Genomic DNA, 23,172 nt, shown 5'->3' with positions numbered 1-23,172 from the left:
CCTCTTTGACCTATTCCTTCATCCTCCTCTCTAAAGATCACTCTCTTATCCTCTTCCCCCTCCCTATCCCCTTAGCATTTTATTTCTTTCTGAATTTAGACTTTTATACATATATATGCATATGTAGATGTGTGTGTAAATATATATTCTCTCTTAAACCCATTCCCAATGAAAGTAGATTTGCAGACCTAACAGCCTTCCTCTCCCATATAATTCCTTTGTGTCAGTTTTTCCTCTCACATCTCATTTGTATAATCTTTTTAGCTATTCCTAAACAGTTTTTCTTTTTAAAGTCATATCATACTCAATTCTACCCTAATCTTTCTTATGAACTACCCAATTACTAATAACAATCTTAGACAGACATTTTACATATATAAAAGGTAAACAGTTTGTCCTTATTGAATCCTTTGTAATTAGTCTTTGGTATATACCTCATATTTCTCTTGTCTTTTGTATGTAAAATATTCTTTTAATTTGAGAGTTTTTTTTAAACAAAGTCCTGAAAGTTTCACAATACATTAAATGTCTTTTTTCATTCATTCAGGATTGTGCTTAACTTTTCTGGGTATGATACTTTTGGCCAGAAACCTATATATATATATATATATCTTCAATATATAGTGTTCCAAGACCTGTAGTCTTTTATGTCACTGCTGCTAGGTCTTGTGTGATTCTAATTGTAGCACTACCATATTTAAATTATTTTTTGTTGTTGTTGCTTGCAATATTTTATCCCTGAGGTGGGGTTTTTGGAATTTGATTATGATATTCTTGTGGGTTTTCCTTCTAGGATCTTTTTCAGGTGATTATCTATGGATTTTTTCTATTTCTATTTTCCACTCTTGTTCTAACGCTTCAGGACAATTTTCTTTAATTATTTCTTATATTATTGTATCAAGATTCTTTTTTTTGTTCATAGTTTTCAGATAGTCTGATTATTCTCATGTTTACTCTTCTTGATCTGTTCTCCAAATCAGTTGTTTTTTCTTATGATATGTTTCACATTCTCTTCTATTTTTTCATTCTTTATATTTTGTTTTATTATGTCTTGATCTCATAACTTTGCTGGCTTCCCCTCGCCCAATTGTGATTTTCAAGGATTTGTTTTCTTCCATAAGATTCTAGATCTCTTTTTCTAATTGGTTCACTTTCTTTTCATAATCTTCTTGCTTTTCTTGAATTCTCCCCCTCCCCAATATCTCTCATTTTTATTTTTAAAGTCATTTTAAAGTTCTTCTTTGAATTTTTTTTTGGGCAGGTGACCATTGGGTGTTACTCTTTAGGGTAGAAAAGAATTTCTTTGCTTCAATATTCTCTGCTGAAGATCAACCCTAGTCTTCTCTATTTTTATAGTAACTCACTATGGTTAGATCCTTTCTACTTATCCTGTGCATTTTTTTTTAATTTGAGGTAGCTTAGTATTTGCAATCACCTCTAGTCCTGGAGTATGTGGGATAGTGCCTCTGGTCTCAGATCCTCCTTCAGTTCTTCTCTCTGACCTGGAACCAAAACCAAGACCTCCAGGCTCCTATAGGTATCTGCAGTCACTGAGCTTCTGCACTCACCAGCATGTGCTGGTTCCTTCTCAGCCCTGGCCTGTTTCTACAACAAAGCTGGGTCTTGCGCTTCTTGTCAGCAGAGGTTCCCTCAATCTTCCCAAGTTCAGACACCTAACTCCCCTCACTGTCTCAGGGGCAAAAGTTCTTGGGGTTGGGGTGGAGGTAGCCTACCAACCCAGCTAACTCCAGGGCTTGCTGCTTATTGATTAAGTGGTCCTAGCCTGGAGGTTTTTACTCTTCACAGGGACCAAGCCTATTCATGGAATTTCTCTTCACATGTTCCCAGATTACTCCCAGGAGAACAAGGTTTTTGTTCCTAATCTTATTTATTTTTACCCTGCTCTATGTTTGCCCTGAGGCATTATTTTATCTATTTAGTGGGGAAAATTTTTAGAGTCCAAATTTTCTGCCCTTCTCTATCTTCCCAGAATTCTCTCTGTTTAGTTTTACATATGACTTCAACATAGGTCTTTTTGACCCTGAGCCTAAATTCTTTTTCCTTATACACTGATATCTCTCAAGCTATCTTCATTTCACAGATGAGGAAACTGAACAGTGGTATGCTGGTAAATCTTTAACAGCTAGTTCTCTAAAAGAAAAAGAAAAAGCATGTATGCTTTGCTTTTAAATTTAATCTGAATTTTTATTTCCTCCATCACTTTCTTAAATCTAACAATACAACAAATTAAGCCTCAATTTGTAGTATCAACAGATTTCCAAAGTGTAAATGCTAACACTGAAAATTTAACTATCAACTCTAAAGAGTGGGTTTAAACTGGTTCTGGTACACCCTTGTAACTGAGACTCTGAAAGATTAAGGGATTTTACCCATTGTCTCATGGGCAAATTTTGAACCCACCTTTCCTAATGCTGTATGCCATTGGTTTCCAAATGTTTTTGATCCTACCCCTCTGGGTAAATCACTTAACTTCTATGGGCTTCATTTTCCTTATCTGAAACTAGATGATATCTAAATTCTCTCACAGCTCTAAATATATGGTCCTGTGATTCCTGTCAGTAAGAAAATAAATAAATAAAAATGAGCACATACATAGATATGTTTGTATTTACTTAATTACAAATTACATACATGTATTCATCTGGACAGCTAGGTGGTTCAGTTGCTGTAATGTTAATGGGATTTAAGATCTTCTTCACCTATTAATAGGTCTCATGTGGAGCCCATTAAGGGAAGCTTGCTTAGGGGAGACTGCTTGTAGGAAGGCTTTCACATCTTTTATTAATTTCTATTTAGGCACTGAGTCATGAGACTTGTGATGCTCTCTGGCTCTAAAAAGGGTATATGTTCTCTGAGGTTCATATTTTGCTTTAGGGCTCACTCACTGGAAGTACTCTTGTGATTTGACCACATGAAACTCTGGGTAGCCTTAAGAAGTCCTCTGGCTTTGAAAAATCCAGATGTTGGTATATCTCTCTCTGTTAACTATGTATGCATTGTGTAGGACAGTTGGATCTGTCTGTTGATCAGTGCTAATTTCTCAGACAATTACTAGCCCTATCTGTTGGTCTTTATTTCTCTGCTTGTATTTTCTCTATTTTCCTTGTTTGGATTTTCTCTGAAGTTCAGGGTTCTGATTTTTCCCCTGAACTAATTAATGTAATTAAAAAAGATTGTTGACCCCTAGAACAGCTATTTTTCCTAGTAAAGGAGATTTAAGAACCTGTGCTAGCAGCCATCCTGAGTATGCCAATATGGTTGCTGCTACAGTTGCCTCAGACAATTACTAGCTGTGTGACCCTGGGTAAGTCACTTATCCCTGTTTTCCTCAGTTCCTCATCTGTAAAATGAGTTAGAGAAGGAAATGGCAAATCATTCTGGTATCTTTGCCAAAAAATCCTCAAATAAGGTTATAAAGAGATGGACATGACTAAAATTATTGAAAAACAATGGAAAGAGCACCAGACTTGGAGTCAAGAAGACCTGAGTCTTCTTGTATCTTCCTCAGATACAAGCTGTGTGACCCTGGGAAAGGCACTTAACCTCTCTCATCCTCACTCAACTTCTCATCCTGTAAAATGTTGATAATAATAGTACCTACTTTGCAGGGTTATTGTGAGGAACAAACGAGATTACATGTGCAAAGTATTTTGCAAAGTTTAAAACACTACAGTTAAAAAGGCTTTTGGGACACTTTTGACTGATGATGATGATGATGATATCAATTAAGTTGCAAATCCAAAAAAAAATGGGGAAAATATTGCACTACTATGCTACAAAGTAGTGAGGAAAGACTATCTTACATCTTAAATTATTTTAAGAACATGAGTTGATGTTATTATTATCATAACTATTTCCATAATTAGGAGGCTATGAAGGAGATAAGAATGGCTAGGGCTAAGACTGGGTATCATCTATTCCAATCCAACAAATATTTATGAAGCACTTACTTCATAAATATGTTCAAATTGAGAAATAGTGTCTAGAGTGGCTAGAGGACCAGCCTTGGAGTCAGGAACACGTAAATTCAAGCCCTACCTCTGATAAATACTTAGCTATGTAACTATGGGCACATCGCTTAAGCTCAGTGCTTCAAGCAAAGCTGTAAGATGAAATCTCAGATGAGTTAACAATCTCCTTTGGTGAATGAAATTCTTTTTTTTTTTGCTTTTTTGGAGGGCAATCAGGGTTAAGTGACTTGCCCAAGGTCACACAGCTAGTTTTTGTGTTAAGTGTCTGAGGTTGGATTTGAACTTAGGTCCTCCTGACTCCAGGGCCAGTGCTCTATTCACTGAACCACCTACCAGCCCCAGTGAATGAAATTCTTACATGTGAGTTTCCTATGCCAATAATAGTACCTTCTTACCCAAGGTTGTGAGGCCCAAATGAAATACACACAAATGAGCACAGTGCCTGGCACATATTAATAAATGCTTGTTTCCTTCTTTCTGCTCTTCCAGTGAAATAACAGGTACTGTTTAGAAGAAAAAAATGTGTGAGGCATTTTGCTTGAGATTACATCAAAGAATTTGAAATCTTTACCATTAAGAAATTCATAAAAATAAATAAATAAAATAAAAAAGAAGAAATTCATTCTTTATCTATTTGTGTGTAATGATAGCCATCTCTAAGGTACAGTGGGGGAAGACAAGAAAAAAGGGAAAAAAAGAAGAAAAAAATAAGTTTACATGATATCTTTATTATATTTTTAAAAGTAATAGCAGGGGGAGGCCAGGTAGCACAGCGAGTAAGAGCACCGGCTCCAGTGTTGAGAAGACCTGGAGATTGAATCCTGGGCTCAGACACTTAGCACCCACCCAGAAACACCTGGCCGTGTAACCTTGAGCAAGTTACTTAACCCCAATTGCTTAGGGGTGGCCAGGTGGCTCAGCGAGTAAGAGCACCGGCTCCAGTGTTGGGATGACCTGGATCAAATCCGGGCTCAGATACTCAGTACCACACCCAGAAATAACTGGCCGTGTAACCTTGAGAAAGTTACTTAACCCCGATTGCTTTAAAAAAAAATAATAAAAGTAATAGCAAATTGTACATAGTAGATTTGCAGTTTCATGTGCAATCATCTTTTTGTTATACTATGTTATGGAAATACTTGTTCATTCTACAAATTAAAAATAAATAAATAACATTTTTAAAAAGACATTTACATTTTACTGGGCTAACATTTTATTACTGTGATCCACAATGGACCCATAGCATGACCATTTTTTGACCTTATTTTAACAGTGTACTCCACCTCTGTTAGGTATTTTTAAAATATAAGTGGAAGGATGTGGTAATTTATTCACAATAATATCTAGTATTTATGTGGCACTTTAAAGTTTGCAAAGTACTTTACAAATATCTCACTTGATTTTCACAACTCTGGGAGGTAGGTGCTATATGCTTCCATTTTACAGATGAGGAAACTGAGGCAGATGGAAGTCAAGTGACTTGACCAGGGACACAACTAGTAAGCATCAGAGTTCACATATGAACCCAGGGCTTCTCTAATTCAGGTCCAATGCTCTGTCTACTAAGGGTCAAACTGTCAATGATTCAGACTGAATTGAATATTTGCAGTGATATTTTCTTATTTCTCCCCAGGTCTTGAGGTGCCCAGGCCCATGTCTGTTGATATTCCACTGGAAAAAGGAGAAACAAGTATTATTAAAAGACATCCACCCCGAAGATTTCAAGTAAGATGAACTTAAAAGGATTAATAAGGAATTTCTTGGAATTAATGGTAACATCCTCATTCAACACTAATCACATAAAAGAATAATGTTGTAAAATTATTAATATGATGTTGTTAATGAATGATTCATCTTCATTTGACAAAGAACATCTGATGAACAATTATTTCAATGACTGAATGAGAAAATCTATATTAGCACACATAGTAGACATTTAATAAATGCTAGTTTTCTTCCTTCCAAGTCAGAAATTTGGCTAGAAAACATTAAAGTTAATCCCTGAAATCAAATTTGAATGCTAAGACATAGGAAACAAGAAAATCTTATTGTTACCAAGCTAGAAGGATTTGTTGAAGGATGCATAGAATCAGGTGGAAATCAGTTAAGTTCTAGTTCTACTAGCCCTGAAAAGGCAGCTGCATTCAGGAGGCAGCCCCTGGGCTCGGCTTCCTGAACTCTGTGGGATGTTGCAAACTTTGCTGACTTCAGCTATGTGTAGTGGGTTGTAAGATAATGCCAACTTCATTTCCTTTTTGGCTCGCTCCTCATAAGAGTTTCCAGCGGTAAGAAATATGTGCAGTGAGTGGTATTGGGGGATGACTAGTCAAGTCTCAGAAGTTCCCAGTGCTAAATGCTCTTGCCTTTGTTTAAACAACAGTGGAGCATATCCATCATTCACCAGGTGATACAAAATATCAGTATATCAATACGGCATGTTGTGAGGCTCAAATGAGATAATGGATGTAAAGTATTTTGCAAACCTTAAAGTGCTATGTAAATGCCAGTCATCATCATCATCATCATCATCATCATCATCATCAGTCTCCAATCATCAGTACTCCACTGTGGTGGTGACTTCATTCCATTAACTTTTTACTGCATTCCTGCATAGCTCAGTGTTTTCTGATCAATACAAGGGTGTGCTGGTAAATGTTTAACATCTGAGCTCTCTGGGAATAAAAAGTGCATGCACACACATTTTAAAGTTGTATCTGTATTATTAACCCTTTAAGTATAGAAATCAATAAAACAATAAATTAAACCCTGATTTGTAATGAAGACAGATTTCTGAGGTATAATATTTACAATGAAAATTTAATTACTGGGTTAGCCATTGCTGTTGTTTATCCTTCATTCTTGAAAAAGACTATGACATCAGGAAGGTGATGCCATGACTTGCAAGGAAAATGAATTTAAGTGCGGCAGGGCTGTGAAAAGTCACCAGCCTCACTTTCTCCTCCCAAGCCATCTTGGTCTTAGTGGCAAGATATAGATCAGGATGACTGGAGGTGGCCCCTATGTTAGCCATTAAAATGAACTGAAGCATGACCCTGAGCATATATGTGTGTTAATTTCGTTGTAGATTGGTCATTTCAGTCACATCTGACTCTTTGTGACCACATTTAGATTTGTCTGTTTTTTGTTTTTTTGCAAAGATACTGGAGCAATTTGCCATTTCTTTATACAGATCATTTTACCAATCAGGAAACTGAGGCAAGCGGGGTTAGGTGACGTGCCCTGGGTCACCCAGTTAGTGTCTGAGACTAGATTTAACTCGGGAAGATGCGGTATTGTGTCCTTACAGTTATGGATAGTAAAGTTCCCTTTCTTTCTCTCTTCCTCCCTTAACTCATCAGAGTTATCCAAGAATAAGATTTTAAACTAAAGGTTAGGGGATTCCCAAAGAGTAAATAAATACCCTTTCTCCTTAACCTCATTCCCATTCCATCTCTTCAAAAGTCTTTCCTAGAACTGAGGCAGACCCTGGGATCTCAATCCTCACTTCCTCTCACTTCCCACATCCAATCAGTTTCTGAGTGTTATCATTTCTGTCTCTACGACATCTCTTGCATCTCTTCCCTTTTTCCTAACCACAAAAGTGCAGATCCAATTATTTCACTTTTCTCAATAAGACTTTAGTATCTCCCAATTATCCCTAATATTAAAAGTAAATGCCTCTGCTTAGCATTTAATATTTCTCACAACCTGGATCTGATCTACATTATTTTATCCTTAATACACATTAATCCTTTCTATACACTCAATAGTCCATTAAAACTTGTTTTCTTACTGTTTCTCATATACAGAATTCCATTTCCAATAATAGTATCTTTACACTGGTCGATCACCATTTCTGGAATTCACTCCTTTCTCACCTCTTCCTCTTATAATCTCTAGTTTTCTTTATGGATTCTACATGAATCCTTCCCTATTCTCCCCAATTTTTACTGCTCCCTTAAATTAACATTGCATTTTTTGGTTATTTTACAGCAAATACATGATACCTCAAAGTCTTAGCAAAACCCTGTATGTATATAGTGTTCATATACACACATACATATACATATATGCATATGAATATATACATATGTAAGTACACACATGTGTGTTTATGTGTATACACACATATATATGTATATGTCTCTTTCATTAGAATATAAACTCCTTGAACGCAGGGTCTATTTCACTTGTTGTAGCCTCAATGCTTAGCACATTACTTGACATATAATAGGCACTTCTTGTTGATTGATTGATCATTGAGCTAACAACACCCATTGGCCAATTTCCCATGGTCATTTAGTCTCTTCATTCTTCCTTCAACCAGTTGAAGTTCCCAGTTTTTCTTTTCTACGTCTCTCTCAAGTTTCCTCTTGATGACTTCCCATTCTTAGACCTGTTGCCTTTTATAGGTGACCCTATCCAATATAGTTCTCAAAATTTCCTATTATTGCCTCAGGTCCTTATAAAGATCAGTTTTATGCTTTTATATTCTGAAGTTCCACTGCCTAGGAACATATTTCTCAATAATAACATTATTTCTATGGCATGAACTGTGCTTTACAATATTATTTCATTGAAATAAAAATTACCAAAGGACTAATTAACATTAGATGGGGGCATTCCTGCACTTCCATCATTATTAACTTCTTTGATGCAATTAACAACCAGGGTCCATAAAAGCAGTCATTTAAGAACCTTCCTATGTTGTCAGAGATTCTTCTCATGTTTTCCTTGCCCCTGCCTAAAAATGCTGGTAAATTCTTTTGACCTTGTATCCTTGCTGTTAGTTTTGAATATAAAGCAGAATATTAGAAGTGTGATTTTTAGTTTCCTCTGCTTTCTGGAGCCCACTAAGATGAGTTCTGACATGGGATTTATGATCCATATATCATCCTCTAAATAGCTCCAATCAAATAAGCCTGAGCAGTTATCTACCACAAAGATTGCAAGAGCCAAGAGAATTTTACTCTCTACGTTGCTGGATGGAAGACAGAATAAGATGCATGATTAGGTAGCCAAATATATTTATTAATGGAGGGTAGCAGGACATAAAGTATTTTAACTTTATCTAGCAAGCTTTAAGATACAGAAGGTACATGAGTGCAAAATCAATCATCTAAATACATAAATAAATACAAAAGGAATGAACAGACACTGTAAGGCTATATTCAGTTCCTAGAGCAATAGTCCCTAAGGCACTCAAGGGGAAACAAACTTCATGAGGTGTATACACACAGTAGCAGCTGGTTAGTAGAGATCATGCTGGAATGTTGGACATGAGAGGAAGACATCTCTTATAGCCCAATCTCTTAAAGGCCCTACCCAAAATAAACACTTTGCTAGTTCATCAAAAGGAATTTGTCTAAAATGGAGTGAAAGAAATTTCGTAAACTATTAATCTTCTTGTCTAGTTCTGGGTTCCCAAATGGATTTCTTCTATTTAACTAACCAGAAGCTTCTGACTTCACAAAATTTTTAATACAAAAAAACTCCAAGTCACTAGACAGTAACTTTCAATCACATTCTTTCAAGCACCATGACTCCATGTAGTGTGTACACACAGGAGCAGCTGGTAAGCTGAAATCCCATTGTCTGAATCAAAAATGTAGCCCAGACTATTTGGATTAATATGGAGCTTCTGAATTGGAGGACAAGGTTGATCTTTTGCCTTTTTTTATTCTCAAAGTGCAGCACAGCACCTGGTATCTAGTAGGCAGGTAATATATGTTTATTGACTGACAATATGACTATTGACTGACTTTGTAAATTGAAGAGGTGAACATCAAGAACCAGTATAGGTTAATTCATAATATGTCATGCTAAACTAAATTAAGTTTTTTCAAGAATTATTAGACAAGTATAACAGGCATATGCCATGAATAAAGGAGGTCTGAACTGAACAAGACAAAGTCATCAATGAAAGTTTTGTAGACAATATGGAGAGATGCATACTACACAACAGTATAATTTATTAGTTTAAGAAGTTGTTGACCAATTTGAACCAAAGGGTGGTGCTTAAGAGATAGATGTCAACCTGTAGATTGGCTTACTTATCTTCCCAGAAATAGCAGTCTTTTAATCTAACTGGTTGAAAGATCAGCAGGAAATATGATACTGAAGATAAGATAAATTTCATTCATCTCAACTAATAAAGTAGAGTTTGACACTAATGATTTTGAATTCAATGGTTTCAGTTGTAAATGTGTTAGAATGTGGAATTGTATGTAGACCTTATTTAATAACTAAGGACTTTCAAGTATAAGATAAAATGAGACTACTAATCTTAGTTTACTTGTCTTACTAATTTGCAAGCTTGTATCTTAGATATATCTAACTCTGATTATGCTCAGTGTTATTTTGTTAGTCATATATGCTTCTACATATACTTACACACCTCTAAAATTTGTGGGTGACAAAATTTTTGAGTGATAGTCACTACATTGTATGATATAATTGGGAATCCAAAAGATGTTATCAGACTTGAATTATGGATCAAACTAGGTCATGTAAGTCTGATTTTATTTACTTTTTTTTAACAAGGTTACTAAACTAGTAGATCAGAGGAATGCTATGGATGTATTTGATCAAGATTTTAGCAAAATATTTTATAAAGTATCTCACACTACTGAGGTGGAGAAGATGGAAGGATGTGAACTAGCTGATAAAATAATTAGATGAATGTGAAACTGGTTGAATGGCCAGATTTAAAGAGTAGCCATTAATGGTTCAGTGCCAACTTATCTCCAATAGACTGTTCCAGTGGATCTGTACTTGGTCTTTGGATAAAGGCATCACATTTGTAGGTGACATAAAGTTAGGGTGGATAGTTAAACACATTGCTTGATAGCTAGGATTCATATAGGTCTTGATAGTGTAGAGCAGTTACGAACAAGTTACCATCAGTTGCCCAAATCCAACTTCCCACCTGTTTTGATGTCTTCCATGAGCTAAGAATGGTTTTCACTTGTATAAAACTTTGAGGTAAAAACCATTCTTAGTTCCCAGGTCATGCAAAAACATGGATTTTAGGTTGTATTGGGCTGCAAACCAGTGGGTCAAGTTCTGAGCATCAAAATTTAGACAATATATTGATAAGCTGGAGAATATCCAGAAGAGGAGAACCAGGATGTTGAAAGGCCTTGAGTTCATGTCATGTGGATCAATTGAAGGAACTGATAATGTTTAACCTGGAAAAGAGAAGAATTGAAGGGTACTTGATAATTGTTTTCAAGTATTTGAAGTCACAATAGAAGAAGGATCAGATGTTTTCTATTTGACTACAAAAGACAGAGCCAGGAGCAATGGGTGAAAGTTGCAAGAAGTCAAATTTAGACTTGAAGTAAGAAAAAAACTTCTAACATTTAGTGTTGTACCAAAATGGTCTGTGTCTGGTGGTGTTTCTTCCCACACCTTACCTATTGAAGATCTTCAACAAGAGAGTTGTCAGGTATATTGTGGTGGGGATCTCTTTTAGGCACGGATAATACTAGGTGACCACTGAAGTCTCTCACAATTCTAAAATTTTGTGATTCTGTGAAGATTAAATTTAATAGAGATAAATATAAAATTTGGTATTTGGGTTAAAAAAACTAACTGTATAAGAATGTGATGGGGAAATGGAGATGGGAAGTTTTTCAGGTGGAGAAAAAACTAAATGTTTTAATCGACTGCAAATTCAATATGATCAAATTCAATTATATCAATTATGACATAGCAGAAAAGCTTAGGTTACATTCATAGAAATATAGGTTAATTCAAAAGCAAAGGAGGTGATAGAATAGTTATAATCTGTCAAGTGAGACATTTGGAATACCTAATCCTAGCTGCTACATTTTAGGAGGCCCTTAGATAAGCTGGCACATATGCAGAGGTGGGCAGCCAAGACAGCAAGGGAGCTGGGAAAGCATGCTATGCAAGAAGAGGTTAGAGAGCTGGCAATTTTATTTCAACTAGAAAAAAGATGTTGAACAGTAGCCAATTGTTATTTATATTAAAAAAAAAGGATTGTGTGAAAAAAGGATTAAACTGCTTGGCCCAAAAGCCTTGAAGTAGGACAAAGGGTAAGATCAAAGGAGTTAGGTTTTGATCCAATTTAAAGAAATATTCTTAATAACTAGAGCTATCCAAAAATGAATGGATTATCTCAGAGCATGCTGAGTCCTCATGTACTTGAGGGCTTTATAGGCAAAGACTGTACAAGTAATTCTCTAAGAACACTGTAGATAGTATTAATGGTTTTTGGGTGAGGAAGGTCCTTTCCTCCTCTGGAATTCTGAGTAATCTGATTTTAATTTGTAAAATGTAAATACAGACCATCAAATCCTTAGATTACTTCCACTGCCTGCCTTTTCTGCCCCTGCTCGTGGGTCACTAAATGAACCTAGAGAATCAGCCAAGATCACTAGTTCAATTACAAATTTATGTAACATAAGCTAAACTAGGCCCTTATCTCAATGTTATCCTAAATCGTGTTTTCTCTCCTCAACCCTTGCACAATATTACCTCCCAAAATATCCCCAAACCTGTTCCTTTCAGCCTCATCTTGGAAAAAATAGGCCAATTTATATGATTTTCTTGCCTTTTCAAAACCCTTTGACTGCTACCCATTTGGCCTTCTGTTATTCCTTACCAAGGCCAACCCTTCTACATGTACCCTTGACCCCATCCCCCTTCTGTCTTCTACAGCATGTTGCTCCCATTATCATGCTTTGTCTCTTTCTAAGCATCTGTCCATTTCTACTGCTTCCTTTCCTACTGTCCAAAAACAAATCAATCATTATTACATGCTGGAAAAACTCTCATTTAACTCTACTATCACCTTAAATAAGCATCTTCTATTTCCTCTGTATTACAGCCAAATTCTTAGAAGCTATCAACACCCATTGTCTCCATTTCCTCTCCTCTTATTTCTGAAATTTTTGCAATTTGCCTTCCAATCTCAGTACTTGATTGAAATTGCTCTCTGCCAAATCATATGGCTTTTACTACTAAATTCTCATTCTTATTGACCTGAAGCATTTGACATTGTTGACTACCTTCTCCTCCAGGGTAACTCTCTCTTTTTAGGGTCTTTGTGACATTCTGCTCCCTTTGTTTTTCTATTACCTGTTTGATTACTCCTCCATCTCTCATGCTGATTTATTTTCTCTCACATTTCCCCATGTCCAGGGGCTATCCTGAGCTTTATTCCAGTCTCTTTGTGTATTCTATCATTTGGTGACCTTACCAGCTTCCAGGGGTTTCAGTATCATCTCTATGGAGATGACTCTGAAATCTATATATCCAATCCCTTGTCTCTCTCCTCAATTTCAGTCATGCATTTCCAAATGTTTACTGGATATTTCAGGAATGTCCTAAAACTTAGTATGTGTAAAACTGAACTCACTATATTCTTTTACAAATCTACCTTCTTTTTGAATTTCCTGGTATCTTTGCCAAGAGAACCCCCAATTGGGGCCATAGAAATGACTGAAAAATGACTGAACAACAACAAGAAATGTGCCATGCATTGTGCCAAGTGTGTGGGATACAATTACTAAAAAGAAAAATAGTCCCTGCCCTCAAAAACACTTACAATCTAAAAGGAGAGACAATATATGAAAGGAGGCAGGAAAGGTTGGCATGGAGGAGGACAGAACACCAAGTGGTACTTGGCATGGAACCATCTTGTTCTGTGGAGTTGAAACCAGTTAGAACAGCAGATATTAAAGTCCAGTTTCTACCCTCTACAAAGGAAGATATTGGGAGGAATTTAGTACTCTCTCCAATCTGAAGGGAAAGAGGCTGATGGAGGGGGTGCCATTCAAGGTTTGAGTCGGCATGGTGATGAGATTAAGGTCATGAGCTTAACCTGAGAGAGGTATCTTGTTATGTTGAATTGAAACCAGGCCTAGCAGCAAATGCAGAGTGGAGAATGCATGTCCTTGAACAATTCATTTCTTTTAATTGTTCATTTGGAAAATGAAATGCTAGTGCCAGATGATCTATTGGCTCTCTGTAATTCAGAAATTTTAGAGCTATACAAGCTACAACATCTTATCCTTATTATTTAAAAAAAAAACCTCAAATATGTTCTGGAAATGGAGGGAGAGATGCATAAACCACATGTGGATTCATTCTTTGTTGTGGCTATTGATTTCATTCAAGTACTAGGTTTCATTTGGTATAACTTTTCTTGGAATTACCTGAGAAATTAATCATAACCTTACTTAGAGGACCTTATATTAGAAAAACAAATTGAATAAAGACTTGTTCAAACATTCCTTTGCTGACTGATAAGAGGTATTTCATGTTAAAAATATTGTTCATAATATGACAGGATTTATTTTTTGAGTTAAGTAAATAAGAATGACTCACAGGTCTGTCTTAGAAAGACAAATAAAAGAGTTGCCCAAAAACCACAAGAAAATTGATAAGCATAGAAGTGAGGCCTTAATCCAAGTTATTGAATGAGCATTTATTATCTCATTTGTCAGTGCTTATGTGAAGCCTTTGTGAAGGCATTTGTGAAGGCTACCCTGAAGATTATCACAGTCTATCAGCCTATATCTTTTGAAGAGGATGCAGAGGTAGAGAAATTCTACTAAAAAGTAAATAAATCCATTTAAATTGAAGAGTAACTAGATGATGTAGTGGATAGATGTATCAGCAAGCACCCCAGCGTCCCCAGCGTGGCTTCCAACACAGGTTCTTAGATCTGCTTTGTTAAAGGAAAGCAACTCAAAATGGGTTAACAAGCTTACTTTAATCAGTCAAATATGTATCATTTACCTAGTTCAGGGGAAAAAGGTCAGCACCCCGAACTTCAGAGTATACAGACAAAGTTATCAAGACAGAGAAACAGATCAAGTAGACAGGTTTCCAAACGGTCCAACCATTACATCCATACCAAATCAACATCTGGGTTTTTCAAAGCCGGGGGGCTCTCAACAACGGCTTCCCAGAGTCTCATCTGATCAAATCACAGAACACTTCTCAAAGTGAGCCCCAAAGCAAAGCCTCACATCAGGTATTATATAGCCTTCCCCTGGGTCAGAGAATGTAACCACCCTCTAGACCCACTGCCCAATCATACAGCATCAAGGTGTGGGCATTCCTGAAAGCCAAGCCTCCTGCCACAGGTTCCATGTGACCACATTCAGCCTATTAGGAGGCAGAGTATATTTTCAAATCAAGGAAGGTTCTCAGAGTCTCTTTAGCCTATCAAAGGGCCTGAGGGCAGGGAAGATCTTTAAATTTGCATTTCCATTACAATAGACTACTGAGTCTGGGGTCAGGAAGACTCATCTCCATGAGTTCAATCTGGCCTCAGACACTAACTGTGTGACCCTGTAAATAAGGTGGATTTTAGCGTATGAAAGGTGGATTTTTGTTATTATTTGTTAGAGTTCAGTTTCCCAGGATCCAAAGCCATAACAATCTCCTGTTCCCAGGTATTAGATATGAGTTCTCATGATCATTGTTCAAAACATCTCTACCATGCTTGTGCAGCATTATATAATGATCAATAATATAAACATTTGTGCCTAAATTATAAACTTCCACTGCAACTGTGCAGTGAGATACAGGGATGAGGTGATATAAACTTGTGAGGTTATTGATGACAATATGCCTTCTTTGTCTGTTGCTCTATAAAGCAGGTGAGCACTTGTCAGTGAATGGGGAATCCTTAGGGTTGAATGCACAAACGAGAATGTTGTGTGTGCCTTGATTGGCCCCCATCAAGACTTGGGGGGAATCTGTATTTGCCTCAACTGGCCCCCATTGAGGTTTGAGGGAATTTAGGGAAATATACAAGTTGTGCTTGTTTTGATTGACCCCATCGAGACATAGGGGTAGTTGCCCTTCCCTTCCCCCCTGTTCTCATCTGCCCCTCAAGAAGGTTGATTAGGGAGTGTTGTAGGAGTTTGTCCTCCCATTATCAGCAACCATTGTGGGAAACTAGACTAGAATAAAGTAAGATTATTACCCCCTCCAAAACTGTATTTCCTGTCTGATCAGATCAAGAATGAACCTGTGCTAGAAGTCATCTTGTGTGCTAGTGTTATTTGTCTTATAGACCCTTTTTGCCTCAGTTTCCTCATCTGCAAAATGAGCTGGAGAAAAGAAATGGAAAATCATTCCAGTAACTCTGGCAAGAAAACTCCAAATGGCATTGTAAAGAGTCAGATATGACTAAAAAACAACTGAACAACAATGAATTTAAATTGAATCAATATATATTGTGATACTCAGGGAGTTCAATGCAAAGGTCTACATAGAAAAGCTTAGCAATCAATATTTTGGAAATTCTCCTTTGGAGTAAGAAATTAAAGAGGCCAAAGACACGTAAAGAACACAGAATCTTCGTGTCTACATAACATCATCTACTTTATCATTAAGAAAGCTTTCTTTAACAGAGAGTCAGGATGTGCTACTCATGACAAACACAAAATAACACCAAAACAAGTGAAATTAATTGTACTGAAACAGAAGAGAAGTAACTGGTTACTGAAATGAAAGTGATTTGTAAATAAACTATTTCTGTCAGACTCTTGGTTAACTAGTGTAATGATCAAAATTGATACCAAATTTAAAAAAAAGAATAAAAATGGCTTAGGGTAGAATTGAGGCAACTCCAACAGGAGTCCCAATTAAATAACCAAAAAGGTAAAAGAGCAATAGCTGACACAGGATCACTGTCTCCTGAAAAAATGTAACTGATGTAGGTCACTCACCACCACAGGGCAACTAAAAGCGCTGGGAAATCAATTGATCCAGAGAACAGTTTATCTTTCTATTAACCAGAGGGTTACGGCAAATGAGGGCAACACTGGCCTAAAGAATCAACTCACTGCTGAAATACTACAAGAAAGGATTGTGGGTATTATGAGAACTGGAGGGAAAACAAGTTTCTGGACTATTTGGCAGGAGACCCAAGTAAGACAGATGAAATTAGAAGGGGGCACCAAACAGGAGAAAAATAAAAATAGGACCTGTCAAGATTACGATTACAAACTATTTTTACCATCAATACTAGAGGGACTATTACTTTTAGTTTCCGACATTGTAATCCCTATTGTGCTAGTTGAGAAAGTAAAAATGTCAAAGAAAGATGGGAAAAGCAGCTGGAATTATACAGAGCTGGTTATACAAAAAGAAGAGGCAAAATAATTTTGAAGGCAATATGAAATTGATTATCAAGATATCTGAAAGAATTGTGAACAACATTACTACTAATTGCTGCTAATTATATTGGAGGATGATCCAGTTAATACTTCTTTTCCTTCCCTTTATGTTTAATTTATATGTAAAGATAATTTTCAACATTCATTTCTTGACCACCACCCCAAACTAGGTCTTGCCCTGAGACACCCTGCACCAATCGCAGCCTCAGGCCCCCGAGACTGCAGGAGGACAGCCAAGCAAGGGGGCAGCCAGGCTTGGGAACCCTGGAGGCTCCTGTATCTTCCAAGGCCTAGAGTCAAAGAAAGCCACTTTGGGGTCTGGAGACCCTCTTGGACTGTAGCTAGAATCTTGGGTTTTTTTTTTTTCCTCTAAAGAATCCTCTGGTCCTCTTCTAGAAAAGAGGAGTGTGCTTGGCAGAAGATCCCAGGTCTCCTCTTTCCTCCCTGACATGGCCACAGACATATCTGGGGCCCTCTGAACCCCAAAGCAGCACCCCCCAACTCCGCTCTTAGATTTGTATCACACCTCTCTTGATGGGGGCCACCTCCCTAGTGCAGGAAGGGTTCATCAGGTGGGGAGGGAGAATGAGAAGAGGAAAGGGTATTAAATGCATCTTCCTCCAATATAATTAGGCCCTTTCAGTTTCAAACCAGCTCAGTCCTGATTGGATGAGAATGAGCAGGGGATAACATATTACAGAAGGGGAAAAAGGATCTATAAATCTCCTAACTGTCCCTTGCCCCTGCCAGATGGGCAATAAGGAGGCCCTGGCAAATGTGGCCCAAAGCTGCCCCTGACCTTCCTGTTTTTAATCCAGAGGCCTTACTGCGGTGTCCCTCCCGGCCCTTCTCTCTTGGGTCTCCCTAGCAGGGCCACCCACATTACAAATGCTTTTGTCTCCCTCTCTCTCCTCATGTCTAGGGATAATTCAAATAATTCTGGGATGTGATTGTATACACTGAGCAAGTGTAAATTACAGTTGTTGTGGGTTTTTGTTATAATTTTGTAAGGATTTATGCAGATAAAATCTGTTTATTTCTTTTTTCCCAGAATTCTTCCTGATGGTTGATGGTAGCACCTTTTCCTGTGTCAATTGGTTTGGGGTTTTTTTGTGTGTTTTTTTATTGGAGGGGTGGGTGGGTAGGTGCGTATATTCTTTTTTTTTTTGTCATTGTTATTCCCTCCAATTTTGAGATTAGGGGTCTTGTTTCTAGAAGTTGTAGAGGAAATAAATGTTTCATAGAAAAAAAAAACATTCAATTTTTGAAAGATTTTTACTTCCAAAGGTTTTCCCTCCCCAAGACGGCAAGCAAGCTAATGTAAGTTATACATGTGCAAGGATGATGAATTTAAAAAGTGATTGAAAAGGAATGAATCAGTATTTGTCCATATATCTAACTTCCCATTGCTACAAAATCTTTACAAGAACAATCCATTTTCATGGAGGGCATGATAAATGAAGATAAGAGAACACATAGACTCTCGGAAACTACATTCTAACTGACTACATTTTAATAACACAATAGACTGAAAAATGCAGCGATTACAAGATCCTAATCTACATATTGTTTATTAGCTATAAATATCAAATCAATTTTATATAGGATATATAAAAGCTCTCCTCAAATCTTACAAAAGCTCTCCTCAAAGTTTCTTTAATATAGATCTATATTATATGCATAATTACATTATATATTTGATACATACTTAAAATAGTACAAAATTTCTTGTAAGATGTAACAACAGATAATTTTGTTAATTTATCCACTGTCTGTTGATATCAAATGAGGTATAAACAGGGGTACAATGTAAGCTTATCCAAAGTTGTTCCACAGTGTCTTCAAGAGTGTTATGGAGGATATTCAGTGGAGACCAAATAAAAGAGGGAGGTCCTCTAAATGTATGTGTTTGCAGAAGACATTGTGCTGATTATGTCATGCCTTGGAACATTGTAGTCTCCTAAATGAGACCTAAAATCATTCCGAAAGGATTGCTATAACTATATGTATATAAAAAACCAAGGAAATGACAAATGCCCATTGGTCAGACTTTAATATGCAGTTGAATGCCCAGTCCATAAAGTTGGTCTATTAGTATGCAATATATCTTGGACAGACATTGAAGCTGGGCACCAGAAGAATGAGGTTAATAGGAGTCAGTGGCATTACCTTTAGGAAATTGCACAGTCCATGCTTTTAATGACTTGAAGATTCTTCCAGAAACATAAGCTTTTAAAACCATTTTTAAAAATTTTGATGCTCTTTGGATACGGTGCATAGAATATCACTTTGAAAAGTTCTTGTGGGGCAGCTAGATGGCGCAGTGAATAGAGCAGCGACCCTGGAGTCAGGAGGACCTGAGTTCAAATTCAATCTGACACTTAACACTAGCTGTATGACCTTGGGCAAGACACTTAACCCCAATTGCCCTGCCTTACCCCCTCCAAAAAGCAAAAAATAAAAAAAGTTCTTGTGGTTAAAGAATTAAAGGATCAGGTCAACCCAAAGGCCAATAGAGAAGTATATATAGAGAGGGAAGTATGATGCAGCATACTACAGTCAGAAATTATAATGAAAAATGTGGAAAAGGTATTGCCAAAGAAATGTGTGGCTAGAAAAGGAGACGAATGGATCATGTGGGAAGAGAAAGCAAAAAATAACCAATGGATCCCAGTGGTATCCACATAATATCAGAACCTCTAAAGATAAAATCCCTCAACTCCCAGCACACTGGATGAAATGCTTGTGGGAGATTTATGGGAGGACATGGATATGAGTCAAACAGGAGGATAATGTGTGGACTGGCTATTGTTTGCTCCATTAAAAGAATTAGAGGTGGCTAGGTGGTGCAGTGAATAGAGCACCGGCCCTGGACTCAGGAGGACCTGAGTTCAAATCCAGCCTCAGACACTTAACACTTACTAGCTGTGTGACCTTGGGCAAATCACTTAACCCCAATTACCCTCCCAAAAGTGCAAAAAAAAAAAAAAAACCCAAAAAAAGAATTATCCGCAATGATGATGTGGTGGGCGCATCAAAAAATTTGAAGAAATAAATAGCTCTTTTATTTAGCTTACACTATCATTTAAAGAACCCCAAAAGCAAATATTTAAGAAGTAATCCAAAAAGGTTGTTGAAATATCTATTTAAGGAAATCTTTCCTTTAAACATAAATTTAGATTTCTCTTTTTTAAAAATTCATGTTGCTTCTCATTTATATTTTTAATGGTTTAGCGGAATGAAGCTAAAAGTGTTAGTCTTGGACATGCACAATATGTATGTCATTTTATTGTCTCATTTCCCACACCCACGCTCACCAAGTAGAAATGACAAGGTCTTTGAAAAATCCATGTACAATTTTCAACTTTAATCATCTTGAGTTGCAACTCTACTAGAAACAAACTGTGCATGACATGTAGAAGGCTGACTGAAGTGAGAATAACATTGTATGTGATGGATTCTTCATATTCTGTGCCAAAGGAAAATGGCTACTATGGACGAAATGATAAGCAGAATTCTAGGAGTTGTGGAACTGATGTCTAACTAAGGGGCTGCCCTTTTAAGGTACCCTTAATATATGAGCAGTTTGGCAAAAGTGACAGAAAATGAGCTTTTACATTAAAAGAAAGTAAGAAACCAGTGGCTGAAGACTGTAAGGTAATGTCCCTTCACGAATGAACAGTGTAGTAATTTAAAGAGGGAGGAAATGAACTTTGATTTTATAAAAAAAAACCAACCTGCTAAATTTTACATATATATATATATATATAAACAGTTTTTAGGTAAGCTGGAAATAGTTTGTACACAGGCACAGAAAATGAACTGTGGAAAAAACGAAAAAGTTCAAATCACCTTGTAAAGGTGGTGCATTTATCATATGTGGACATTTTGGTTGTTGAAAGGGATAGAAAAAGAATTTTTGTTCAGTAAAACTTATAAAATATAAATGGGGAGAAACACAGTTTTCAAAGAGGAATCCTTTGAGGACTTTTAATGACCAGGGCTGCAGGAACACTGAATTGGAAGAGTATTGAAAATCCGTGTCTACATGTAGCCTTTAGTTTCTGGGAAGAAAACTCTAAACTCTCCTAAATGCATAGGTAAATAGCAATCTGTTCGTAATGATTTATTGAATTTTCTTTTTTGTTAATTCAAATTGCATTTGATCTATTTCCTGTCTGCAAGTTCTTTCATAAAGACCCAATTTTCCTAGTTGGTTTAGATGCATTCTGAGGTCCCTTCCAACTAAAAAAATTTATAATTACTCTTATTTTGTAGTCAAATGAAGAACAGCTAATGGGTCAACTTTATTAGCTAGAGATAGAATCTCTTTCTAGTCTATAAGAAATAAAGGTGGTAAATAACAGACCAATATATGATAATATTAGGCACCTAGGTAGTACAGGAGATAGAGCACTGGGCCTGGAATCAGGAAGACTCCAGTTCAAATCTGGCCTCAGACACTTATTAGCTATGTGACCTTGGGCAAGTCACTTAATCTTATTTACCTCAGTTTTGTTATATGTAAAAATGAATTGGAGAAGGAAATGGTAAACCACTCCAGTATCTTTGCCAAAAACAAAAAACAAACAAACAAACAAACAAAAACCACCCAAAAAACAAAATTCCAAATGGGGTCACAAAGAGTCAGACCCAAATGGAAAATGGAACAACATCAACAGTTTGGGAAAGCTGTGAATTTTGGAAAGTATACCTTCAGAATTCTTCATATCTCACTTCTAGCCCTGTTGGGGCTATACGTAGAACTTTTATTTCACTCTAGCCACATGATAGCACCCTGGGAGCTGAAAGAGGGCATCAAGGCCGTATTCCATTAGATTTCTAGTTGGTTTACTTCATCCAAACTAAATTATCCCTGTTCCCTTTGCTGTAAAAGTAGCTGACATTATTTCTTTTTTTAATTGCATTGATACCAAGTTTTCCATCACCCACATTTCCCGAAGTCTCCTACTCCTTATGACAAAGATGAAGAGGAGGAAAAGAATAGTTTATCAAAACTAACCAATATATTGAAGTCTGAGATTGTATATAGTGTTCCACACTTGTAGTCCCCTACTTCTGCTCAGAAATAGGAGAAAAGTACCTTTCCACACCTATTCTTGAGGCCTGGTAGTTGCAGTTTTGTAGTATTCAGTTTCCATTGTTTTATTTTTCTTTCCATTTATATTGTAGTAATTGTATATTTTGTATACATTATTTTCCTGGTTTTGCTTACTTCATTTTGCATCAGTTCATATATGTCTCTCTATTATATTCATTGTTTACTTTTATAGTAATATTCTGTTACATTCACGTACCACAGTTTGTTTAGCCATTTGCTCAATTGATGGACATCTACTTTATTTGTATTTCTTTACTTTTATAAAAATATTGGCATTTTTGAAGCCTTCTTTTGTGTATAAACTACCTTAGTGAGAGCTAAGGGATGCAATGGACCTGGAATCAGGAAGACCTGAGTGCAAATCTAGCCTCAGACACTTGTTAGCTGTGTAACCCTGGGCAAGTCACTTGACCTCTGACTATTGCTTCACTTTCCTGAATTGTAAAAGGGGATATGTACCTTCTTTCCAGCAGTCTTAAATCCAATTCATTCTGGAGCTCATTGATTGGACAACAATAGGTCCCTGCCCTTCTAGCAAAGAGTGAATATAAATAGTTAATTGTAACTGTTTCTCTTTTGGTCAGTAACCCTGAGGATCTTCCCCTCCCAGTTTGATTTTTTTTTTAATTAAAGGGGCCATGGAGCAGTTAGGTGGAACATTGAATAGAGCACTGGCTCTGAAGTCAGGAGGACCTAAGTTCAAATATGGCCTCAGACACTTGACATTTATGTGACCTTGGGCAAGTGAATTAACCCCAACTGCCTTGCCTTCCCCCCTCAAAAAAGAAGGGGGGGCATCTTTTGACTCACCTCTTAAAGAGGCCTATTCATTAAATGGATGTTACCTCACTCAAAATGAGAAAGATCTTAGCCTAGAAGTGCCAGAGTG

At 36.8% G+C, this 23,172-nt stretch overlaps 1 protein-coding gene across 1 annotated transcript in view; it reads left to right on the top strand.

The window, feature by feature from the left end:
• Positions 1-23,172, top strand: part of CCDC198 (coiled-coil domain containing 198) — a 58,845-nt gene that overhangs the window by 4,644 nt on the left and 31,029 nt on the right. Inside the window, exon 2 of the mRNA XM_069091705.1 lies at positions 5,626-5,717. Within this exon, the coding sequence (XP_068947806.1) occupies positions 5,626-5,717 (92 nt within the window). The remainder of the gene's footprint in view (positions 1-5,625; positions 5,718-23,172) is intronic.

The sequence above is a fragment of the Petaurus breviceps genome, unplaced genomic scaffold (assembly GCF_028583685.1).
Source record: "Petaurus breviceps papuanus isolate PSGF00001 unplaced genomic scaffold, PetGlider_PUasm1.0 189, whole genome shotgun sequence".
NCBI lineage: Eukaryota > Metazoa > Chordata > Mammalia > Diprotodontia > Petauridae > Petaurus > Petaurus breviceps.
This window is presented reverse-complemented; position numbering and strand designations above follow the sequence as displayed.